This window comes from Hemibagrus wyckioides, linkage group LG27 (assembly GCF_019097595.1).
Source record: "Hemibagrus wyckioides isolate EC202008001 linkage group LG27, SWU_Hwy_1.0, whole genome shotgun sequence".
In the NCBI taxonomy this organism is placed as follows: Eukaryota; Metazoa; Chordata; class Actinopteri; order Siluriformes; family Bagridae; genus Hemibagrus; species Hemibagrus wyckioides.
The window spans coordinates 10594959-10616483 of record NC_080736.1 but is presented as its reverse complement, the minus strand read 5'-3'; the positions used below and the strand labels follow the sequence as shown (position 1 = coordinate 10616483).

Sequence of the window (21525 nt, the reverse complement as noted above, 5' to 3'; positions counted from 1 at the left end):
ATGTGCATGTAAAGGCAGACCTCCCAGTTTTGGTCTGGCTCACAGTTTCCACTCTAATTCATCCCAAAGGTGTTCTATCGGGTTGAGGTCAGTCCAGTTCCTCCACACCAAACTCACTCATCCATGTCTTTATGGACCTTGCGTTGTGCACAGGTTTGCAGTCATGTTGGAACAGGAAGGGGTCATCCCCAAACTGTTCCCACAAAGTTGGGGGCATGAAATTGTCCAAAACGTCTTGGTATGCTGAAGCATTAAGAGTTCCTTTCACTGGAACTAAGGGGCCAAGCCCAACACCTGAAATCAATGATGTCCCAAAACATTTGGCAATATAGTGTAACTTTACTGTGACTAAAATAATCAACATTCAAATGTTCTGCTTGTACATGTAGCCAGTCCATATTGTTAAGATTCTAGAGGAAGATATACATTTATTTGTTTTTTATTTGTCAGTGTGAATAACATAGTACATTCATCTGATGAATGTATTAATAAAAAAAAAAATCCAACATAATCCATAAAAATGCTAAACCATAAATATTATGGATTGAATCATAGAGATATTTCATTCTTGAATGTTTACAACAATATAAAAGCTGAACCAGGTGAACAGCTCCTTTATGGTCACATGTCCACATTTCTCTCCTTGAAGAGCAGTAGCAGCTTTTCCTCAAGTGCAGCATTGGTTCCACGAAGCCCTTTTACTACCTGAGCCGCCCATACAAAATACTCCTGAACACGGTCTGCTGTCCAGCCTGTCAAGAAACAGATGGTGAAAGATTTTTTTTTACATGAATTAAAAAAAAAAAACACACAGACTGAGCCTCTGTTCCTTATTAGAAAAAACATTTTAACAGCAGAACATAACACACCTGTAGGGGTGCAGCGATTGAGATCACGGAGATTGTACAGTTTGTCAGCCAGTTTGACCAGTTTAGCTTGGTGGCTGCAGTGGGGTGCATGCTTCACTTGCTGCAGCTTTCTTTCTTGTTTAGGAAGCGTTTTGTCATCAGTCACTTCCTGGACAATCCTAGCTACTTTATTTCCAAACATACCTTCCAGTTCTTCAAAAGTGGTGTCTGTGTCTTCTACAGTGTCATGAAGCAGTGCTGCCTGAATTAGGAAAGAAAAAAAAGAAAAGAAAAGAAAAAAAACTCACTTTTTAATCAGAAACTCACACCAATACAACTAATAGTAGATTTTTTTTTTAAAGAATTCTTTCTAGCACCATCTCCATTAGGAACAAGGATGAATAAAACTTAATTGAAATTAATAAAGAACTCGTTCAAGTTTTCATCAGTTTATAGGTATGTTTATTGTTGTAGGATGTCTTTGAACATTAGTTCACTGTTTTCTACATTTCTATTAGATATAAACAATCATTCAATGCCATTTCCCTAACTTCTCTCTCTCCTGAAGTTTGAGAGAAAAAAGATAAGTTTACTAAGACAGTGTAAAGCCTTATTTCCTAAAGAAACCTTTAAAGATATCTTAAATAATTATTACAAAGCACTGACACTAGAGACTCCTTCCAAAAAAGCTAAATAAAAGTCTTCACAGAAATTTCACCACATCAACAATTGCACATGCTGCATTCTAATTATTCACATGCTTAGACTATGCGCTAATAATTACATATTTTGTTGCCTAGTTACCCACACCATCATCATTAATAAACTCCTCATTGCATTCCAGCTTTTCTTGATTCTTTATAAAATTAAAATGACCATTCACCTACATTTATTTATTTATTTATTTTATTGTTTCTACACAAAACCATCACAAAACTCCTCCTCCATCACACAAGGAGTTGTGGGAAACTGTGCACAGGTCCACACTTTGACCTTTAGGATACTTATTTCAACATACAATGTAGTAGTAGGCGAATTGGGAAACAGGAATATAATTATAATATAAATATAATATAATTTTTTTATTCTGTGTTTACGTGAATCACCCCTGAGAAGTCTCAGTATTAGCCGTTACTATAGAAATTATATTAATAACATTAATACAATTGTCAGACACTCTTATCCAGAGCGACGTACATTTTTAAAAAAATATCTTATTTTATATACAACTGAGCAATTGAAGGTTAAGGGCCTTTGCTCAAGGGCCTAGATTGGTGGACGTCAGATTCGAACTTCCAACCTTCTGGTCATTAGGTCATAAGCTACCACATCCCCCCTTTATTAGAAACCTCTGATTTAACTGCATACCTTCTGACCAATCAGATTTCGAGAATTTAACAGCGCTGTTGTTTTGTAGGAATCAACACATCTAAAATCTATATCTTTGTGTTTACTCACTTGCAAAACTTCAATATCTGTGATCCCACCTTCGTGACTCAGGATCCTCGCCACTCCTGTGAAAGTGAATCGAGAGGTTTAACATGCAATGCGCATGCGCGAGCGTGCAGCAACACGATTCATTTGCTTCATCCTTCTTTTTTGGTAACTCGTAATAAACTCTTCCCTCTTTAATCATGCGACTTGAGAGAGTTTTTATTCTTATTTTCGCCTCTGTAAGGAATTTCCCACTGGGATTAATAAAGATCTTTGAATCTTGAATCTTACTTAGACAACCTCAGAAGGGGTCAGATTTGTTTAAAAACACGTTTATGTGTTTAACACGTGTGTGTGTGTGTGGTACCTATGGGGTGGTTGATGTAGGGGGTTGCATCGGGATCTTTGCGGCGCTGATTTCTGTGTTTCTCTGCAGAGAAGTTGATGGTCTCTAGCAGGAGAGGTAGCTCTGAACTCATGTCTGCACCGTGGAAAAGGTCACACATATCGTTAGAAATACACTTTAAACACCATTTAAGTTTCTGTATGATCACATACCTGTGTATTTGAAATACCACACCGACTACAGATGAACAATCTTCTTATTTTTGATATGAGAACCAGCTCTAAACCTTATTATTATATTTTGTTATAGAAATTAACCAACTCCTCTCTGCGTCCATTCCTTTTTATAACAAGTCCCGCCTTCTATGCTATGATTGGTTAGCTCGTACTTACAACAAGTGCGCTGATTGGTCAGTTAAGAATGCGTTCATGTCACTCAAGGGACGGGAGAATGGTCCACACATTCCTACCATTTTTTATGTTTTATTTTTTTTCCTATTGTTTAGGGTGATTTCAGATATTTCTTACCTAGTCAATTTAGTCACTTTTATTGGAACATTTTGAGAAGCTGCTAATGCCGTTGTGTGCATCCATGTAATTTGTCCGTGAAGAAACACGTCGTTGTTACGCCCAACACTTCCGCAATCAAGGAGGCGAGGTATGTGTAGCATGTGTAATTAATTGTTTTGCTTTTTTTTCCCCCCTGCAAATATTTTAGATCGTCTGTTATGGTTTACAGTTGTGTTAAAACAATACGAAATGTCTCATTTCGGTGCTGTCATGTTTGCATCTAGGATACAGTCCAACAGCTGTTTTCACCATTCGATCAGATTAGATTAGATTAGACTAGATTCAATTTGCCATTGTGCAAAATACATATAGAAAGCCAGTGAAGTGCAGCTGATCCAGCTGATTCAGAATCACATCCTGTATTATCTGGGGGGAAAAAGAATAGCATGTTATTGAAATGGTCACGTGGTGCATAGATCCTGTTGGTCAAATGGTGACATGTCTGTACTGAGCTCCTGATGCTGTGATGTGATGCTGTTGTTTATCAGATTAACTGAAACACAACACGGTCTCACATGGCTCACACTGACAGGAAAGATGCTCCTGAACTTCCAGACTTTGCTTTGCTTAAAAGACTGGCCAAAGATCAGCTCATCTATCTCCTGGAACAGGTACAAAGCTCTGTGCATTCACAGTGCAGCCCACGGGTTACCGTGTGGAAAAAAAAAAGTGATGTCTTGATGTCTTGAATTTATGTCTTTAATCCATCAGCTCCCAGGGAGGAAGGACTTGTTCATTGATGCAGATCTGATGAGCCCACTTGACCGGATAGCCAATGTTACCACACTCAAGGTTAGAAATATCTAGAGTAGATTTACATGTATACATATGGCAGATAGTTTTATTTGAAATTAAGCCGGAGTGGTTAAAATGGGCGAAAATGTGCAGCCCAAATGTTTGACATTCAAATCAGATTATTTGCTGTTAAGAAATGTCATATACAAATGAATTATTTCTGACTTTGCTGGGTGAAAAATTTAGAAATTGTTTGTGTATTGCTTGTGTACTAGTTTGCCTCATATCGCTATTATTAAGTCATCCATAAAACTTTATGATGTAATGCATTGCTCATCTCGGACATTTTTATCATCAGGCTATCGCTTGACCCATTTATTAGCTTATAATATGTAATTTCACACAAAATCAAAAGCTCAAACAATAGAGAAAACAAAACAGTTTTTTGTGAATAACACATTACTTAGGTAAAAGCTTGTGAAAACTATTAATAAATAAATTTATGCATCTTGATGCATTGAAATACCTTGAAATGTTTTTGTCTGAGATACTTAAAACAAGTTAAAGACATACAGCTGCTCTTATCACTTTTCACCATGTTTTCTGTTTGTGTTGTCTACAGCAACATGAAGTGGACAAACTGTATAAAGTGGAGCTCAAACCAATCGTCAGTGTTTCAGATCAGTAAGTGTGATCCAGATCCTCTTCTACTCCAGAAAAAATAATCAAAAGGTAACTGCATTGTGGACTTTTTCTTTTTCAGACTCTGCTTCCTGATACGTCCTCGAATCCAGACTGTGAAGTGGATCGCAGGTTAGTGCTATGGAATTGTATGTGCTGTATATACGTATACACTGCGGGACATGTATAAGCTGATTTTATGTAAAGAAATACACTGATTTTATTGAGTGTCTGTTTGCAGATATAGTAAACTCTGACAAGGCATCTGGAAGATTCCGAAGATATAAAATCATCTTTACGCCTCAGAAGGTCTGCTGTTTCTGTAGTTGTAATGTGATGTGGTGTTTTCTGTATCTTGTCATACGTATGGAGTGGTTTATTTTATAAGTATATCAGTGTTTCTGCACTGCAATAAAAAAATGCTTATTTTGTTTGTTGCAGTTCTACGCATGTGACATAGTTCTGGAGGAGCAAGGTGTTTACGGCGGTAGGTGCTCCATATTTTCATGCAAACTTCAGCTTCAGTGCTGGCGAGCTCTCCTGATTCCCAATACACACTTATGAAACTTATTTGCAGATGTGACGTCTGATGAATGGGCTTTCTACCTCCTTCCACTTGATGATGACATCATCAGTCTGGAACTGCCTGAATTCTTCAGAGATTATTTTCTGGTAATGTACTTTACTGTTTGTGTGTGTGTGTGTGTGTTCAAGTGAAGATGTTTAATCTACACTATATTGCCAAAAGTTTTGGGACACCCCTCCAAATCATTGAATTCAGGGGTTAAGCTTGGCCCCTTAGTTCAGTGAAAGGAACTCTTTTTGCTTCAGTATACCAAGACATTTTGAACAATTTCATGTTCCCAACTTTGGAACGATGACCCCTTCCTGTTCCAACATGACTGCGCACCAGTGCACAAATCAAGGTTCATAAAGACATGGATGAGTGAGTTTGATGTAGAGGAGTCCTGAGTTAAACCTGATTGAACACCTTTGGGATGAAATAGAGCGGAGACTTAGAGCCAGACTTTCTCATCCAACATCAATGCCTGACCTCACAAATGCGCTTCTAGATGAATGGTAAAAAACTCCCATAAACACACTCCTAAATCTTGTGGAAAGCCTTCCCAGAAGAGTTGAAGCTGTTATAGCTGCAAAGGGCAGGTCAACTCCATATTACATTCATGTGCATGTAAAGACAGATGTCCCAGTTTTGGAATGGCTCACAGTCTTCGCTCTAATTCATCCCAAAGGTGAACTGAAATTGGTATGTTGAAGCATTAAGAGTTCCTTTCACTGGAACAAAAGGGACCAACCCAACCCCTGAAAGACAACATCTGAATTCAGTGATTTGGAGGGGTGTCCACAAAACTTTTGGCAACATACTGTATATGTCAAACGATAAAATATATAAAACATTATTGTTTCTATGGTAACTTCAATTTCCTAGAGACAATCATATGAATCTACTAGTAAAAGGAATAAAAACACATTATTATTTCACAAAAAAAGCCTATGATTGTTGATATAGTGAAGCATTTTGTAAAGAACCGTTCAAAGTTTTTGGAAGAAATCTTCAGCGTCAGGGCTAAAGATTTCCTTTAAAACCCATTGAGTTTAGCAGTTTCTTTGTAACAAGCTGCATCCATACTACACTATTTCCTTGGAGACAAAGTAAGGGAAAGTGTTTATAGCTGCTAAAACATGAGGAACTGACCTGTTTTGCAGACATTCCATTGTAATTAAGTTAAATTTATTATACCTCGAACTGTTTTCTACTATAAACACTTCAAAAAGCTAAAAAAATGTAAGATTTATAAAGTGTAGTTTAAATTTTTTTAAATATATCTTCCTAAAGAATATGTATGATGGTATAAGTATGCGATGTATATAGTATACAATGAAAGATTTTAGATAAAACATTTTCTGGAAAAAGTTAATGTCTTGTTAACATATAATTCATTTGATTATATTTTCATTATCAACATCGCTGTGGCTGTGAAATCATTAGGAAGGAGATCAGCGCTGGGTGACGAGTGCAGGAAGTGCGTTACATCTGTTACACTCTCTATATGGCCCTTTCTCCAAGGTCTACGGGATCGGACGATGTGCCAAGGTCAGCATGTTAAAAATTAAGAAAGTATTTGTGAACCCAGTAATTGATCATTAAACCCGTTCTGTTTGCTGTAGATGGTGTACGAGTCATGGAGGGAGCAGGTGGAGGACGGTGAGCAGAAAGCACGGCAGCCTGAGATTGGTAACGTTTTCCTCATCGATAGAGGTACGTTAATCTTTCAAAGAATCTTGCCAGGGTTTCACGCTAATAAAGCATGATGTGATGTATTTGTGTTGGATTGTTTGCGATACAGAATGTGATTTAATGTAGGATTCTTTGTTTTATTTGATAGATGTGGACTTTGTTACTCCTCTGTGCTCTCAGGTGGTCTATGAGGGACTGGTGGATGACATTTTCAGGATTAAGTGTGGTAAGTGGAACACTTTTTTCCTACATGCTTGTATCTCTTTTTGGAGCTGATGCATTGTGACTCTCATTGAGTGATTTACTGTGTGAAAGATAATTTTAAAGCACTCAGTCATGAATGTAACGCTGTTGAGATGCAGTAAAACGTGAAACAGCTCAGTTAACTTTGAAAAGAGGAAAGCCACATCTCTATCACTGGGACTGCCAGGCACAGAGGCCATGCCTTCTTAACTGTTGATTGACAGCACAGAGGAGGCACCTCTTTTACTGTATACTGATTAACAGGCACAGAGGCCACACCTCTTTTATACAGACTAACAGCCAAGGAGGCCACACCTCTTTTATACAGACTAACAGCCAAGGAGGCCACACCTCTTTTTATACAGACTAACAGCCAAGGAGGCCTCACCTCTTTTATACAGACTAACAGGCACAGAGGCCACACCTCTTTTATTCAGGCTAACAGGCACAGAGGCCACACCTCTTTTCTACAGACTGGCAGTTCCTTGCATAGTGTCCACATCTCTTTCATTGTTAACTGATAGGCAGACAGGCCACACCTTCTTTACAGATGATTGACCAGCACAGAGAACAAAAGAGAGTGACACAGGGACACACACAGTACCAAAGAAATACATTTAACTAATGGTACACTTTTAATAAACAGAACTGTGTATTGTCTCAGGCTTTACTGTGAAAATACACTGGTTTGAATCATTACAGACTGAAATCAATAATACTGAGACTGGAGCAGTGTTTCAAATCTTACCAGCAATTGCTATGTCTTTTTATACTAGCAACAACATCACTTATTATTTATTTATTTACTTACTTAACTGCTAATGTGACAATCTAAAGCTGAATAATTCTCACTCTTTTCTTATTAGGTTGTGTGGAATTTGGGCCTGAGGTCACCTCCACTGACAGGAGTATAAAAGTGATGCTTAACTCTCAAGATAAGGTACACAGTGGAGAAGAATGTTTTCGGGGACATAGTTGCTTTATATTAACTTCCTGTGTCTATTAACTCAATGTGTTATTTCATCAGGTGTTCGACGAAATCAGAAACGAGCATTTCTCCAACGTATTCGGCTTTCTGAGTCAAAAAGCCCGAAGTCTACAAACGGCGTATGATGTGAGTCTGTCTTTACTTTGCTCACTCAAAGGCACAAAAGCTAAAGTTTCTGAATCGATTCAGTGTACAAAATCAGTCAGCTATATTCTTTATTCATTTTATCTGTGCTTGTGCTAGAAACGGCGTGGGATGGACATTAAGCAGATGAAGACATTTGTTTCAGAGGAGCTAAAAGGCCTGAAACAGGAGCACCGACTTCTCAGTCTACGTGAGTTTCAGTAGTTTCATTAACTTTTATTAGTTACATGGACATTCATTAGTAAAGACTTGTTTGTCTAACAATTGACTTCATACTTAGATATTGGTGCAAGTGAATCCATAATGAAGAAGAAAACAAAGCAAGACTTCCAGGAATTGCTGAAGACTGAACATTGTAAGAAATGCTTATTCATGTGAAATGACTATTAATGTATTTATTCACTGAGTGGTGGTTGTAAAGATTGCACAATGTTGCCTCTAAATCCTTTTTCTCTTTAGCATTACTTGAAGATTTTGAGGTTCGCGAATGTATAGGCTTTATTGAAGAACACATAAACAGACAGGTGTGTTACCATGAAAGCATATATATGTATATATGAAATGGGTGTGTCAGTACAGTCTTATCCTAAACAGTTATAATACTCTATCCTTCAGGTGTCTATGATTGAAAGCCTGAGACTTCTTTGTCTGTTGTCTCTTACTGAAAATGGTGAGTCTTTTATTTTTTTGTTTTGAAAAAATCTCAGTAACGAACATGTGTATAAATTTAGTTCTAACCCAAAAAGAGTCTAATAAAAACCAATATCTTAAGATTTTCCAAAATAAATTTTGCCTAGAATGCAGGATTGGAGCCTTCAGAGGTCTTAAGCAATTGCACAATGCATACATTTGCTTTTAAATTATAGTATCTTGGGTTCTAATAACAAAGGTTAACTGGTTTACCCTTTAATAGCACTCTCTTTTTAAGTTTAGTGTCTTATTGCTTATATAGGCTTGCCTGTTAATAAATTCATAAATGTTTGGTGGAAAATTTTGTTTCATGTTTTCATGATTAACTCTTATTCTAATAGTAATTAAATTCTAGAATACATTTTTCAAAGATTACAATTCTAGTGGGATTAAATGCAGTTACACCAAACCCATAATTTTTTTATTACTTTATGACATTTTTTATAATAATAATAATAATAATAATAATAATGCAGTTAAGAAATAAAAATGTTTATATCTTCAGTATCGTCACTGTTTAGTTAGTTGTTAATATTCTGAATTAATCCCAGAAGTTATTATCAAGGATTATTTTTATTATTTATAAAGCTATATCTAAAATCTAGTGTTGTAACAATAAATGGCAGGTAACTAAACAAATCTAAATGTTACAGGTTATTAGATACTAAGAGTTAATAATAATAACCATAATAATGATTATTAACTGCTTATTAACTGTCACCTGAGATTTATGAGCCAAATTAGACTTCTCACATTTTTGTAAATGTTGTATGTTCTTCTACAACAGGACTCCTACCAAAAGACTATCGGTCTCTAAAAGCTCAGTACCTCCAGGTGAGTCAGTGCCATAATGTAAATGAAACTTGTACACAAGTTTGAGTTGAATTCATAAAATGCTTCATGTTTATGTATCCAACTGATGTTTGAAAGTTAACTGTTAACATGTACTTCCTGGTTATATGTTATAGAGTTATGGCACAGAGCACCTATTGACCTTTGCGAACCTGAAGCAAATAGGACTGCTGGTGGAGCAACAACCTGGGGAAGCTCTTACAGTAGTGGAAAGCAAAGTGGGCAAACTGGTCAATGACAAGACAGCTGGTGAGATGTGGGACTAGTTCAATAAATCTACAGTATTTCCAAGTCTCCAAATTCCCTATCTGATGTGTGTATATACATATATACACACACACACACACACACACACACACACACACACACACACATATATATATATATATACACCGATCAGGCATAACATTATGATCAATGACAGGTGAAGTGAATAACACTGATTATCTCCTCATCATGGCACCTGTTAGTGGGTGGGATATATTAGGCAGCAAGTGAACATTTTGTCCTCAGAGTTGATGTGTTAGAAGCAGGAAAAATGGGCAAGCATAAGGATTTGAGCGAGTTTGACAAGGGCCAAATTGTGATGGCAGTATCTATCAAAAGTATCAAAAGTCTTGTAAGTGTCCTTTAAGTGCTATAAGTTACTTAAAGGATCTGTTGCTAACATCTTGGGGCCAGTTACCACAGCACACCTTCAGGGATCTAGTGGAGTTCATGCCTCGACGGGTCAGGGCTGTTTTGGCAGCAAAAAGGGGGATCTACACAATATTAGGCATGTGGTCATAATGTTATGCCTGATCTATGTACATTTGAGTACATAAGTTTGGATACACCTTGCAGAAACTGCAGAATGTTAATAATTTAAACCAACAAACAAATAAGAGGGTTAATGATAAGTGCAGAATGTGCAGGACTTGGAGAATTTTAACTGCTATCACAAGCCATAAAAAACAGTTGATGATCATCCAGGTAACAACACACAGTATTAGTGATTAAGTGTTTGTAAACTTTTAAACGGGTTTATCTGTCTAAATTTAGTTAATATTGTGTCTTTTGGACTATATATAAACATCTGTTATCTGAAATTCAAGGCAGTACTAAGTGAAGAGGGGTGAATACTTATGCATGCTACTGTACACTTGAACAAAATAGTTCAAACTAAATGCACTTCCTGATTGTTTTTTTTTTATTATTATTTTAGGAAAGCTGACTGATGCGTTCTCCTCACTGGCCAAGAAGAGCAATTTCCGAGCACTGAGTAAAAAGCTGATGCTTGTATGTGACTTCATATCTCATCACTTATTGTGCATTTTAGTCAACGCTGTAATAACCACAGTATCTCTGTTCTGTGATTGTCCACACAGATCCCAAAAACAGGGGAAGAGTATGATCTCCGAGTTCCACGGGACATGGCTTACATCTTCAGTGGAGCTTACATCCCTTTGAGCTGCAAACTGATTGAACAGGTTGGTGTTCCCAAAACAAGTTCACCTTTACAAATTAGATTTCTTTATTTCTTCTGAGAGATATTGACATTGGATATATTATATTAAATAAATGTTTTTCTCTGTTGTTGGTGCAGGTATTAGAAAGAGATGGCTGGACCGGGCTTGAGGAAGTCACCCGCCTTTTAAATGGACATGAGTTTGCAGTCACAGGTCCTGAAAACCTTTAGTTTTTAAACAGGTCATGTTGGTAGATGAGACTATACTTAAAAAATTCCAAAACAAATGAACATATAGGTGATTGCACAAATACAGATGTGGTGTGTTCCATTTACAAGACCAGAGGTGTGTGTAGTGGAGTCATGAATGTATTTTTAAGGGGACACAGTGTGCACAACACAAAAACATGTGACGTTCAGAGACTAATGGATTTTGAACAATCATCTTTGTACATAGCGAGAGTAAATTGCACATTACCTCTGCGTTTGCGAGTTTTGTGATCTTTTCTGGGAAGGGAGGCGTTTTTGCTGACAATGCTGTTGTTCTTCTTCAAAAAATAAGCCAGCTCACAAATGCAGTGATGAGGCGCCTGTCACCTATTGAAATGTGTTACGCTTATGCTGTTAAAAACATCCAGAAAGTGACGAGGATGCAGCACAGAACTGCTGATATTTATAATATTAACAATCAAAAATCTGAGGGACAATGGGCATGATGCATGTGTGTGAGAGAGAGAGGGGAGTATATTGTTCCTCCAGTTGCAAGTGCTCAACCTGTAACATTTTCACTTTTAATTATAATGCTTTGATTGCAGTAGTTTAAAAAAATGTGGTGGAAAAATCATGTTAAGATATATATCCTTACTGCAATGTTCTAAATTCATAGGCAGCTATAATTTCTGTTTGGTTCAGAATGAAAGACTTCAGTCTAGTGAATTGTTAGTTACACTATATGGCCAAAAATATGTGGACTCCTGACTATCACACTCTTATGTGCTTAGTAAACATCCCATTCCTAAAACCATTGGGATTAATAGAGTTGCCTCCCTTTACTAACAGCCTTCACTCTTCTGATAAGGCTTTTCACTTGTAGCAGCCAGATGCAAAATATTGAAATGAACAGATTTTTCGTTGTTGAACATTTTTTTAACTTAATTCTTTGAAATGAAACCTTGTTGCATTACTTTTTTTGAAATTACTGTTTTTCTTTTCCGTAATGCTTTTTATTTTTTTATTTCTAGGAGGTACCAGTGGGACTGAAGCACGAATCAAAACAGACCCTCAAAGGATTATTCTTGTGATGTTTCTGGGAGGATGTACCTTCTCTGAAATGTCAGCCTTGCGCTTTATAGGTAGAGAGAAAGGTGAGGATGTTCCTGACCAAATGACTGATAACTGAATGTGCAGCTCTGATGAATTAACATTCAAATAATTCTTCCTTATCATAGGCTATAAGTTTATCGTGGTGACAACAGCGATCACGAACAGTTCCAGACTGCTAGAGGCTCTGCTGGAATATCAGGCTTGAATCCTCAGAGATTAAAGTCCATACTGTGATAGCGTGGACAGACTGGCCTGTGTACAAGACTGAGCTGAGCGGAGAAGGACATTTTACATTCAATTACAAATGGACATGAAGGCCATCAGTAAAGACAAAAGCACTACATTATGTCATTTCAGTGAATGTGTGTTCATGTTTTCTTTTGTACAACTGTATGATTGTAAAGCTGCAGGAATACAATGGCACTTGGGAGTTTTTTCATGCTTTGCTCAGATAACACCAAGCGGTCCGTTGGTGTTATTAAATGTATATTTGTTTTTAAGTGTGACTGCATCATATGTCTGAAATTTTCATTCATTAATTCATCTTCAGTAATTGCTTTATTCTGGTCAAGGACATTTCTAGGCAGAGCTTTTCCTGGAAATACTTGAGAGTGAGTTTCACACAAATACACCAATCAGACATAACATTATGAGCAGTGCCAGGTGAAGTGAATAACACTGATTATCTCCTCATCATGGGACCTGTTAGTGGGTGGGATATATTAGGCAGCAAGTGAACATTTTGTCCTCAAAGTTGATGTGTTAGAAGCAGGAAAAATGGGCAAGTGTAAGGATTGGAGCAAGTTTGACATGGGCCAAATTGTGCATAAAGCATCTCCAAAATGCAGCTCTTGTGGGGTGTTCCTGGTCTGCAGTGGTCAGTATCTATCAAAAGTGGTCCAAGGAACGAACAGTGGTGAACCGGCGACAGGATCATGGGCGGCCATGGCTCACTGATGCACGTGGCGAGCAAAGGCTGGCCCGTGTGATCCGATCCAACAGACGATCTACTGTTGCTCAGATTGCTGAACAAGTTAATGCTGGTTCTGATAGAAAGGTGTCGGAATACACAGTGCATGACGAGACACACACACCAACACAATATTAGGCAGGTGATCATAATGTTATACCTGATCAGTGTATATTTATTTACAAACTCTGACACCTAGGGGCGATTTAGCATCGCCAATCATACCACTGGCATGCATTTAGGTGGTGGACACCCACAGAGAAACTCAATACAGACAGGCTCAGCAGTGGATCATGTTCACAAAACGAATATAATGCCATATAAAACTCTGATCCTGAGGCACTCTTTTTTTTTTAATTCTGCAAAATGTAAATTAGTTTGCATAATTTTGCAACAGCTACATTTCCCAAGAATGAGTTCTGTTTTTTTTTTTTTTTTTTTTTAAGGAAAAGACACGAATCTCAGTCCACACTTTACTCAAGGACACTAGGGCGGGCGCGAGGCGACTGACCGTTTCTGACGTAATGAGTAAAACAGTCCAGTTTTGTGGAACCCGCCCTCACGCATGCGCAATTCGCGCCTCCTCTGTCCAATGAGATCCGAAGCGCTATTTTGATGCGTATTTTGAATCAACAGAAACGGCTGCGCGAGACTCAAGTTGGGATCCGACACGTCTTCCGCCCGATTAAGCAAACTATCAAAAATCTGCACGGTTGGCACCCTGCGATGAGGAAGAGGTCAGTAATTGTCATATTTCCGAGTTTATTCAACACTGAGTTTTGCTTAACTACGAATGGTTAACGGTTAGCTTATAACAGGTTACTTGTCTGCTAACTCCTTAGCTAATCGACCGTATATAGATGTGTAATAAGTCAGGATAGGCAGCTAACATGCGCCTTATCAAATAAATACCTTAATAGAATTGAATAGCACGCATTACTATGAATCTCTTGCATATGCATTTACAGATTTAATAATGATTAACGTGTGCTGTCTCTCTAAGACTCCATCCACCTGTCATTCCCCTCGGCCCTGTGTTAACATGCCCATGTTTTTCTATCTGCATTCAGTGAGGTGCTTGCTGCTGAGGCAGTGTCATGCCTAAATAAAGCTCTGTGCCAGCTGAAAGACATCTGGGAGGAGATTGGCATCCCTGAGGAACAGAGACTGGAGAGAACAAATGTGGTCAAAACTCACATCAAAGTGAGTATGGACCAGATATGGCCATTCAGTCTAATCTAAAGGGTCTGGGTATTTAATATGGCATTACAAATATCTACTGCAGATTCGACAGTAATTTACGTGCAACCTTTGCTGCCAATAAAGCACCGTAAAAAAACAAACAAACAACTGTATCTTACGTAGTATAAAACCCAGTACATGTGGTTGATTTAGGATACAACTTGAGTTGAAGGACCCAATCAGGGCAGTTTGTTGGTGCTGGGATTTGAACATTCTTATCTGTGACATGAAACCTTATCCTCTGAGCCACCACAACCAGCTCAACTAGCTTGCACTGATTCATTGTGGTTTGTCAGTGGAGTTAATTTGGCTGTTAACACAAGCTAGTTGCGGTGTTGTGGTGTAATTGTGGTGGCTTAGTGGTTAAAGGTTTGAGGCGAAAGACAAAATTCCAGCATCTAACCATGACCACACTGTGGGAAGTCCCTCAGGCTTCAGCTCAGCTCTTCAGATGTATCCTGCATCTGCAAAATGAGCAAGTGTACCAAGTTATGTGTTATAACATCAAGGTATTACAGTACTTTAGTGTTATTATATTTTACAGATTTTACAGTACTGGCAACCAATTGTTTTTGAAAGTGAACATATGCTTATTAAAGCAGTGGTGTTTCAGCAGTAACGCTCTGGACTACTGATAAGAAGGGCGTGACTTCAAAATGCTTTGGATGTAAGTGGCTACCAAAAGATTAAATGTAAATGTAAATATTAGGGTCTTCTGGACATGATGATTGCAGAAGAGGAGAGTCTGAGGAAGCGTTTAATGGCCAGTATTGAGTCTTGTCGTAAAGAGCTGGAAAAAGTATGTCTGGAACTGCAGCTTCCCCTGTATCAGGTAAGTGAATAGACTGCATGTTGACCCTAACCAGTTAAACTTGCTTAGAAACCATTAATCCCATTAATCATTAGGCCCATTAATCTCATTAAGAAAAGTAGACACTCGGTGATCAATACTGTTGCTTTCTTATGTGTAAATATCTCAAAAGTCATTACATTTCTATGCATTTTCATTAAGAATACCGCATATATCTCAGTCGGTATAAAGTGAACTTATCCAATAGAAATTTCTAAATAAGGTACTTATTAATCATTTTAATATTCTGTTAAATAGGAAAAATAATAACCTTTACACAATCGCATCTAATTACTTTCACAGAATCTGTGTGCATGTTGTGTGCATGTGTGATTTATTCACAATGTCCTCTTTGTGCAATGAAATTCCAGTAAAAAAAAAAAAAAAAAAAAAAAGTTATAGATTTTAATATATTTAAAAGTATTTGTAAGGATGGATGGACATCAAACTAACATTATAATTCTGCCTAATTGTTTTTCAATTTTTTTATTAAATGCTTAAAATATAATACATCCAAATATCTAACAGTAAAGATCTTAATGTGAAACAGTCATGAGATGATGTCTCACCAAAACTGTTCTTATGTAGTTCTATGCAGCTATCACCGTTTTTTTTCCCCCCCCGAACACAAATTCTGCTTGTCCTAGGTGCCTGGGTTAATTGATTTGTTCACACATAATAATAATCTTTATTTTTCGATTGTCTGTCTGCCTGTATTTAGGAGGAGAGAGGGAACACAATGCTCCAACAGGAGAAAGATATACGAACCTGTCTTGAGGTTATGTTGAAACAGAAAGGACAGAGAATGCAAACGCTTATAACCCTGATAGAACAGGATCAGGACCTTTGCGACATTCTCTGCTTGGAGCCGTTCTCTATCTCTGCAAGTGCAGTTCCTTCCCTGGAGCAACTGGAATGCTTCCGACAGCATATTGCACAACTGACAGCAGAAAAGGTAGAGGATTTTAATCAACTGTCCCGAGTGTAGCAACATCTAAGAGGTATATATTTTTACGTCATATCTTCACCTGTCTTTTTTTTTTATTTTTTAAAGGTACAAAGACACAGCCAGTTTGTTGAACTAAAGAAAAAGATAATACTTTGCATGGATGATCTGGATCAACTGCCTGAGACTAGTTTTGAAAAGGATATTGTCTGTGAGGACGAAGAGGCTTTTTGTCTCTCCAAAGACAACATTGACTCCCTTAAAGTCCTCCTCCACCAGGTAAGAGTGATGTCCTCTTCCCAAATGATCCTTTACACTACAGTGCAACACAATACAAAAGCTCTAACATTAAAATGTTTCAGCTTGAGAGCAAGAAAGCTGAGAACGAGCGCATGTGTAGGTCATATCGAGAAAAGATCCAGGAGCTATGGGACAGGTTGCACATCTCACAGGAGGATCGAGATGCTATTGCTGAGCACATGAGCATGTCTAAGAAGAGGAACATGGAAGCAGTACGTGGATCCTAACAACAGCTTGGAAAATATGGTTCATACTTATATTTATTGGTTTGTTTATTTATATTCGCCATCTGTTTGTTCTCAGTTGCAAGCGGAAGTCAACCGTCTTGAGGAACTGAAGCTCAGAAATATTCAGGATCTTACTAAGACTATTCGAGAGGAAATTACGGTTTTCTGGGATAAATGCTTTTACAGCCTCGATCAGCGTCAAGCTTTTCTACCCTATTATGATGGTAAACTTCTGAAATTCTGATTTATACACAGCAAATAATTTTAGGTTTTGTACTAAGTCATATAATTTGTACTTTTCAGATGATTTTAATGAGGAACTTCTGAACTTGCACGAATCTGAGATCCGGCGCCTCAAACAGCATTTTGAAGATCATCAAGAACTTTTCGAAGGTGTTTACAAATGGGAGGAGAGTTGGAGGCTTTTCTTAGAGCTTGAAGTAAGCTGGATGAACCAGAGATAAAAAAGCTGATGTTATATTGTGTTTTGCAGCATGATTATGATGATTAGTAGTAGCAGTAATAGTACTTTTGGCTGATAAATGCTGTTACCTTTTCATTTTAATCATTTAATAATTTAATTTGAAGAAAAAAGCCACAGATCCATCCAGATTTACCAACAGAGGAGGAAACCTTTTAAAGGAGGAGAAACAAAGATCAGACCTGCTCAAAGGCCTCCCAAAGGTAATTAATGCTGTTTACCTCAAAGCATCTTTTGTGTCCTGTTTGGTCCAGAAGATAAAATAAGGCTGAATAGACAAAGCTCCTGCAATTCAATATGTCTGTCTCATTTAGCTGGAAAAGAAGCTGAAAGCCCAGATCGAGCAGTGGGAGGAAGAACAAGGCAGAGAATTTCTGCTCCAGGGTCAGAAGTTCATGCAGTTTGTTTCTGAGCAGTGGGATCTCCATCGGCTGGAGAAGGAGCGGGAAAAACAAGAACGGGTATGCTTTCTTAAGAAAAATTTAACTGAATTCATTTTAATTTCATTTCATATTATGTTGAGACACATATGCAGTAGGGAGTCAGTACTGACATTGTTAAAGTATGCAATGTTAAACTTATTATTTTAACAAAAAGCAAAATAATTAGATATTTTGGATTAAAGTGCAATTCTATAAGCAGACATATTATGGAGGTGGAAGCTGTATTGCTTATATTTTTTATAGCATTTATTATATCTGTGATGATGTTTTTGAACCCAACACACAGGCATAATTTGCTAGCCCTGAGTACAGACCCTAGTTTCTAAGTTTAGTATATATTGTATAAGTCTTGGTGTCCCACCTCTAAATTATAACTTATTTAAACACATGAGTACATAAACTCTGCAGTGATCTGTGATTGAAATGAAGTTTAGCATGTATTTAACAACAGAGTGCTGTCTCTGGGACTTTCGGGTTGGTTTACAAAGCAGTATGAACATTTGTTCCTTAAAGTTTATGTATGTCTTGGATTTGCGATTTGACACCATCTCTCATTATTGAGAGAACTCTTGTCATGTTGCTATTCAGGTTCTTGAACTTCATGTCACCTTTCTTTGTTAGCAATTGAAAAAGAGCAAACAGACAGAGGAGGACATGCTGTATGGCACTGCTGTACGGTCTCCAACTAAACGAAGATTTTTGGGCAGTATGACCCCTTGCAAGACTCGGAAGGTAAATTCCACTCGGCTTTCAGTCTGTATAATGCATATATATTAAATACTTTATATGCAAAAGCACGTTTTAATGCTCTAGCTAAATCCATCACTTCATAACTTTCTTTTCATATGTGTGAGCGCATGTATTATACTAACTCTCCTTACATTTCCTTCAGCTAAATGCTACCTCCAGCACCAACACCGGCACCTCTAACAGCACTATGCGCTCTGTATTTTGTGGAACTGTCTGCCACTCACCCGTGTCCCGCCCTCCAATATCAGCCAGCAAGGTTAGTGCAGGGCTGACTTCGCTTTTGCCTTGGGTGGAAATGAAGTGTTGTCCTTTATGCACATAAGTAACAGATGATTTTATCTTTACTCTCTAAAACAGGGTAATTCCTTCAAGACCCCTGTTCGGGGAAAACCTCCTCATCAAGGACTCGCAGAACGTAATAAGGAGAACGTTTGTCATCTTACCCACGCAACAGGTGGTGTGTTGAAGACTCCAGCTAGCCCACAACGTAACTTCAGCATCAACTCTGTCGCCAGCACCTATTCTGAGTTTGCGGTAATTTGATTTTTATTATGTAATTCCACAATGTTCACTGTCTCAAAATCACCACTTCATTATCATTTACTAATTAACTCTTTAGTGTTCCTGTAGTTTAGTGCTATATTGCCCCCCCCAATGCTTTTGTTAGTCCTAGAAAATTGAAAGAAGCCATTACAAAGCTGTCATTATTACAAAATGTTGTAATTTACTTACACAGCATTTCTTTGCTGCTGCTGTAATGCTAACATCTGCTAGTGCAGCTGTGGGATTTTCAGTCTTGGCATGTTAGGGTCACGCTAAGTTCATGGTAGGAAGTAGACCCCAAAAGATCACACTGACTAATGAGACACTAACAAATGGCCATGTTACAGTTAGTCTAATGCAAAATCTTGCCTGTTTAAGTTACCTGAGCATGCACTAATAGTCCATAAAGTATAGTACTTATGTCTCATTCAAGCACTAAAATTATAAGTACACTAAATATTTTGGCTTTTTCATTGCATTTAACGTTCAATAGGTATCTCAGCTCTAATGGTATAGATTGTGAAGAAAATTCCTGTCCTCACAGGAAAAAACTGACAAAAATGACTAATTACTAAGTAATTACCAAGAAAATAATGGCCTTCCACATGAGTCATGAAAAGACACATTTTTATGGTCATTTTTATTGGCTTAAAATCTATCTGGTGGATTTTTCTTCATGCCTGGTTAATTCTGAAATTTGTTTTAAAAGGGAATAGTCAACGTTGAAAGCACTCAATCAAGGTTTGTTTAAATATGAACATTTATTATTAGTGCATGCTTACTTTAACACACTTGCTGCAGCTCAGTGACTTGATTTTCCTGTGAGCTGAACTCTCTGTGAATTCGTTAGGAAATAATGAGGACAAATTATTGATTAAATCCATAATGGATCACCTGCTAGTTTAATCATGAAAGAATCCATTTGAACATTATTCTGTAGTGCGTTTGAAGCGTTTTATTTTATTGTCGTTAGCTTTTTGAACCTTTGTCTAGTCATGCAGCTGAGCTGCTGCACACACCCTGTTTCACCCAGTGTGATCTCTAACCCATTTTTGAGCTCTTTAGCCTGTGTGAATCTTGAACCTTCTTTTCTCCTTGCAAAATCTTTGACCTATTTTTTACTTGATACCATCAAATATCCCCATATAAGTGTACACACACACACACACACACACACTATTGAATTCAGGGGTTGGGCTCGGCCCCTTAGTTCTAGTAAAATGAACTCTTAATGCTTCAGCATACCAAGACATTTGGACAATTTCATGCTCCCAACTTTGTGGGAACAGTTTGGGGATGATCCCTTCCTGTTCCAACACCTCACAAATGCGCTTCTAGAGGAATGGTAAAAAAATTCCTAAAGCCTTCCCAGAAGAGTTGAAGCTGTTACAGCTGTAAAGGACGAGCCATATTAAATTTGTGTGAATGTAAATACAGACCTTTTGCAATATAGTACATATGTGTGTGTATATCTATCTATCAATCTATCTATATATATATATATATATATATATAAAGTTTTTTATTATTATTATTATTATTATTATTATTGTTGTATTTGACCTGTTGATCTTTTTTTTCCACAGAGAGACCTCTCCAAAGCCTCAAAATCAAAGAACACACCAGACGTCTTGAACTCAACCATCACACACCTATGATCACTTTCTCTATCACACACACAGAGAAGGAATACTATAAAATACTCTAAAAACTGTTGCAACTGGCGATGGAAACACTGCATGACCTGCTCACTATCCAAAAGCTTTAAATGTTCACCTTTTCAACGTCTGTATTTCTTTTTATATGTAAATGAGGGTTATGTATATTTAATATTTCTTAAAGAATCTGTATGTTTATTGTTAATATGATTAATACTAATTTTATTGAATAAAAAACAGTTATTATATGTTAAGGTTAAAATTAATCCGCTCAGTCTGTAACATTTTTTTAAATGGAAGTAGAATGGTGATTGGGTGTATGATTGACTCTAGGCTGTAACCAGCAGTATTAGCAAATGTACCTTAAAGTCTACGCCTATCATGAATGTTTTGCACAATATATTGTTACAAGTTTTTTTTCCTTTCCTATGTACTTGTATGCCTTCGTTCACTACATAAAAATATTTTTGGACACATTACTCACGCTTCATCAATGTACACAATTAACAATCGGCTACATTAAATATATTATCTTTTATCTAATTAAACCAAAAA

The 21525-nt window shown here is 37.3% G+C and overlaps 3 protein-coding genes across 5 annotated transcripts; 2 read left to right on the top strand and 1 right to left on the bottom strand.

Annotated features, from left to right (window-relative positions):
- Positions 1–416: 416 nt before the first annotated feature.
- On the bottom strand, positions 417–2996 carry hddc3 (HD domain containing 3). Its single transcript, XM_058382175.1, has 5 exons — positions 2841–2996; positions 2650–2763; positions 2307–2362; positions 870–1110; positions 417–752 (listed from the first exon to the last, which is right to left on the bottom strand). Exons 2-5 carry the CDS (start codon positions 2759–2761, stop codon positions 622–624), a joined length of 540 nt encoding a protein of 179 aa, XP_058238158.1. The 5' UTR covers positions 2762–2763; positions 2841–2996; the 3' UTR covers positions 417–621.
- Positions 2997–3079: 83 nt separating this feature from the next.
- Positions 3080–13060, top strand: vps33b (VPS33B late endosome and lysosome associated). Its single transcript, XM_058382174.1, has 24 exons — positions 3080–3285; positions 3686–3808; positions 3909–3989; positions 4555–4616; positions 4696–4745; positions 4855–4922; positions 5055–5100; positions 5191–5285; positions 6625–6729; positions 6804–6894; positions 7022–7099; positions 7983–8056; positions 8144–8230; positions 8348–8438; positions 8529–8603; positions 8708–8772; positions 8864–8918; positions 9726–9772; positions 9907–10039; positions 10995–11068; positions 11158–11259; positions 11376–11451; positions 12479–12601; positions 12686–13060. The coding sequence occupies exons 2-24, from the start codon at positions 3713–3715 to the stop codon at positions 12763–12765; spliced, it is 1854 nt and encodes a 617-aa protein (XP_058238157.1). The 5' UTR covers positions 3080–3285; positions 3686–3712; the 3' UTR covers positions 12766–13060.
- Positions 13061–14077: 1017 nt separating this feature from the next.
- On the top strand, positions 14078–21489 carry prc1b (protein regulator of cytokinesis 1b). 3 transcript variants are annotated; one of them, XM_058382170.1, is made up of 15 exons: positions 14088–14267; positions 14601–14733; positions 15482–15604; positions 16344–16577; positions 16677–16847; positions 16931–17080; positions 17172–17319; positions 17399–17535; positions 17684–17779; positions 17891–18037; positions 18641–18751; positions 18912–19025; positions 19127–19303; positions 20022–20053; positions 20899–21486. In XM_058382170.1, exons 1-15 carry the CDS (start codon positions 14146–14148, stop codon positions 20945–20947), a joined length of 1944 nt encoding a protein of 647 aa, XP_058238153.1. In that variant the 5' UTR covers positions 14088–14145; the 3' UTR covers positions 20948–21486. The 3 variants fall into 3 exon arrangements, with proteins under 3 accessions (XP_058238156.1, XP_058238153.1, XP_058238155.1); XM_058382173.1 differs by lacking the exon at positions 18912–19025 and having other exon boundaries at positions 14078–14267; positions 20899–21489; XM_058382172.1 differs by lacking the exon at positions 20022–20053 and having other exon boundaries at positions 14097–14267; positions 20899–21484.
- Positions 21490–21525: the final 36 nt, after the last annotated feature.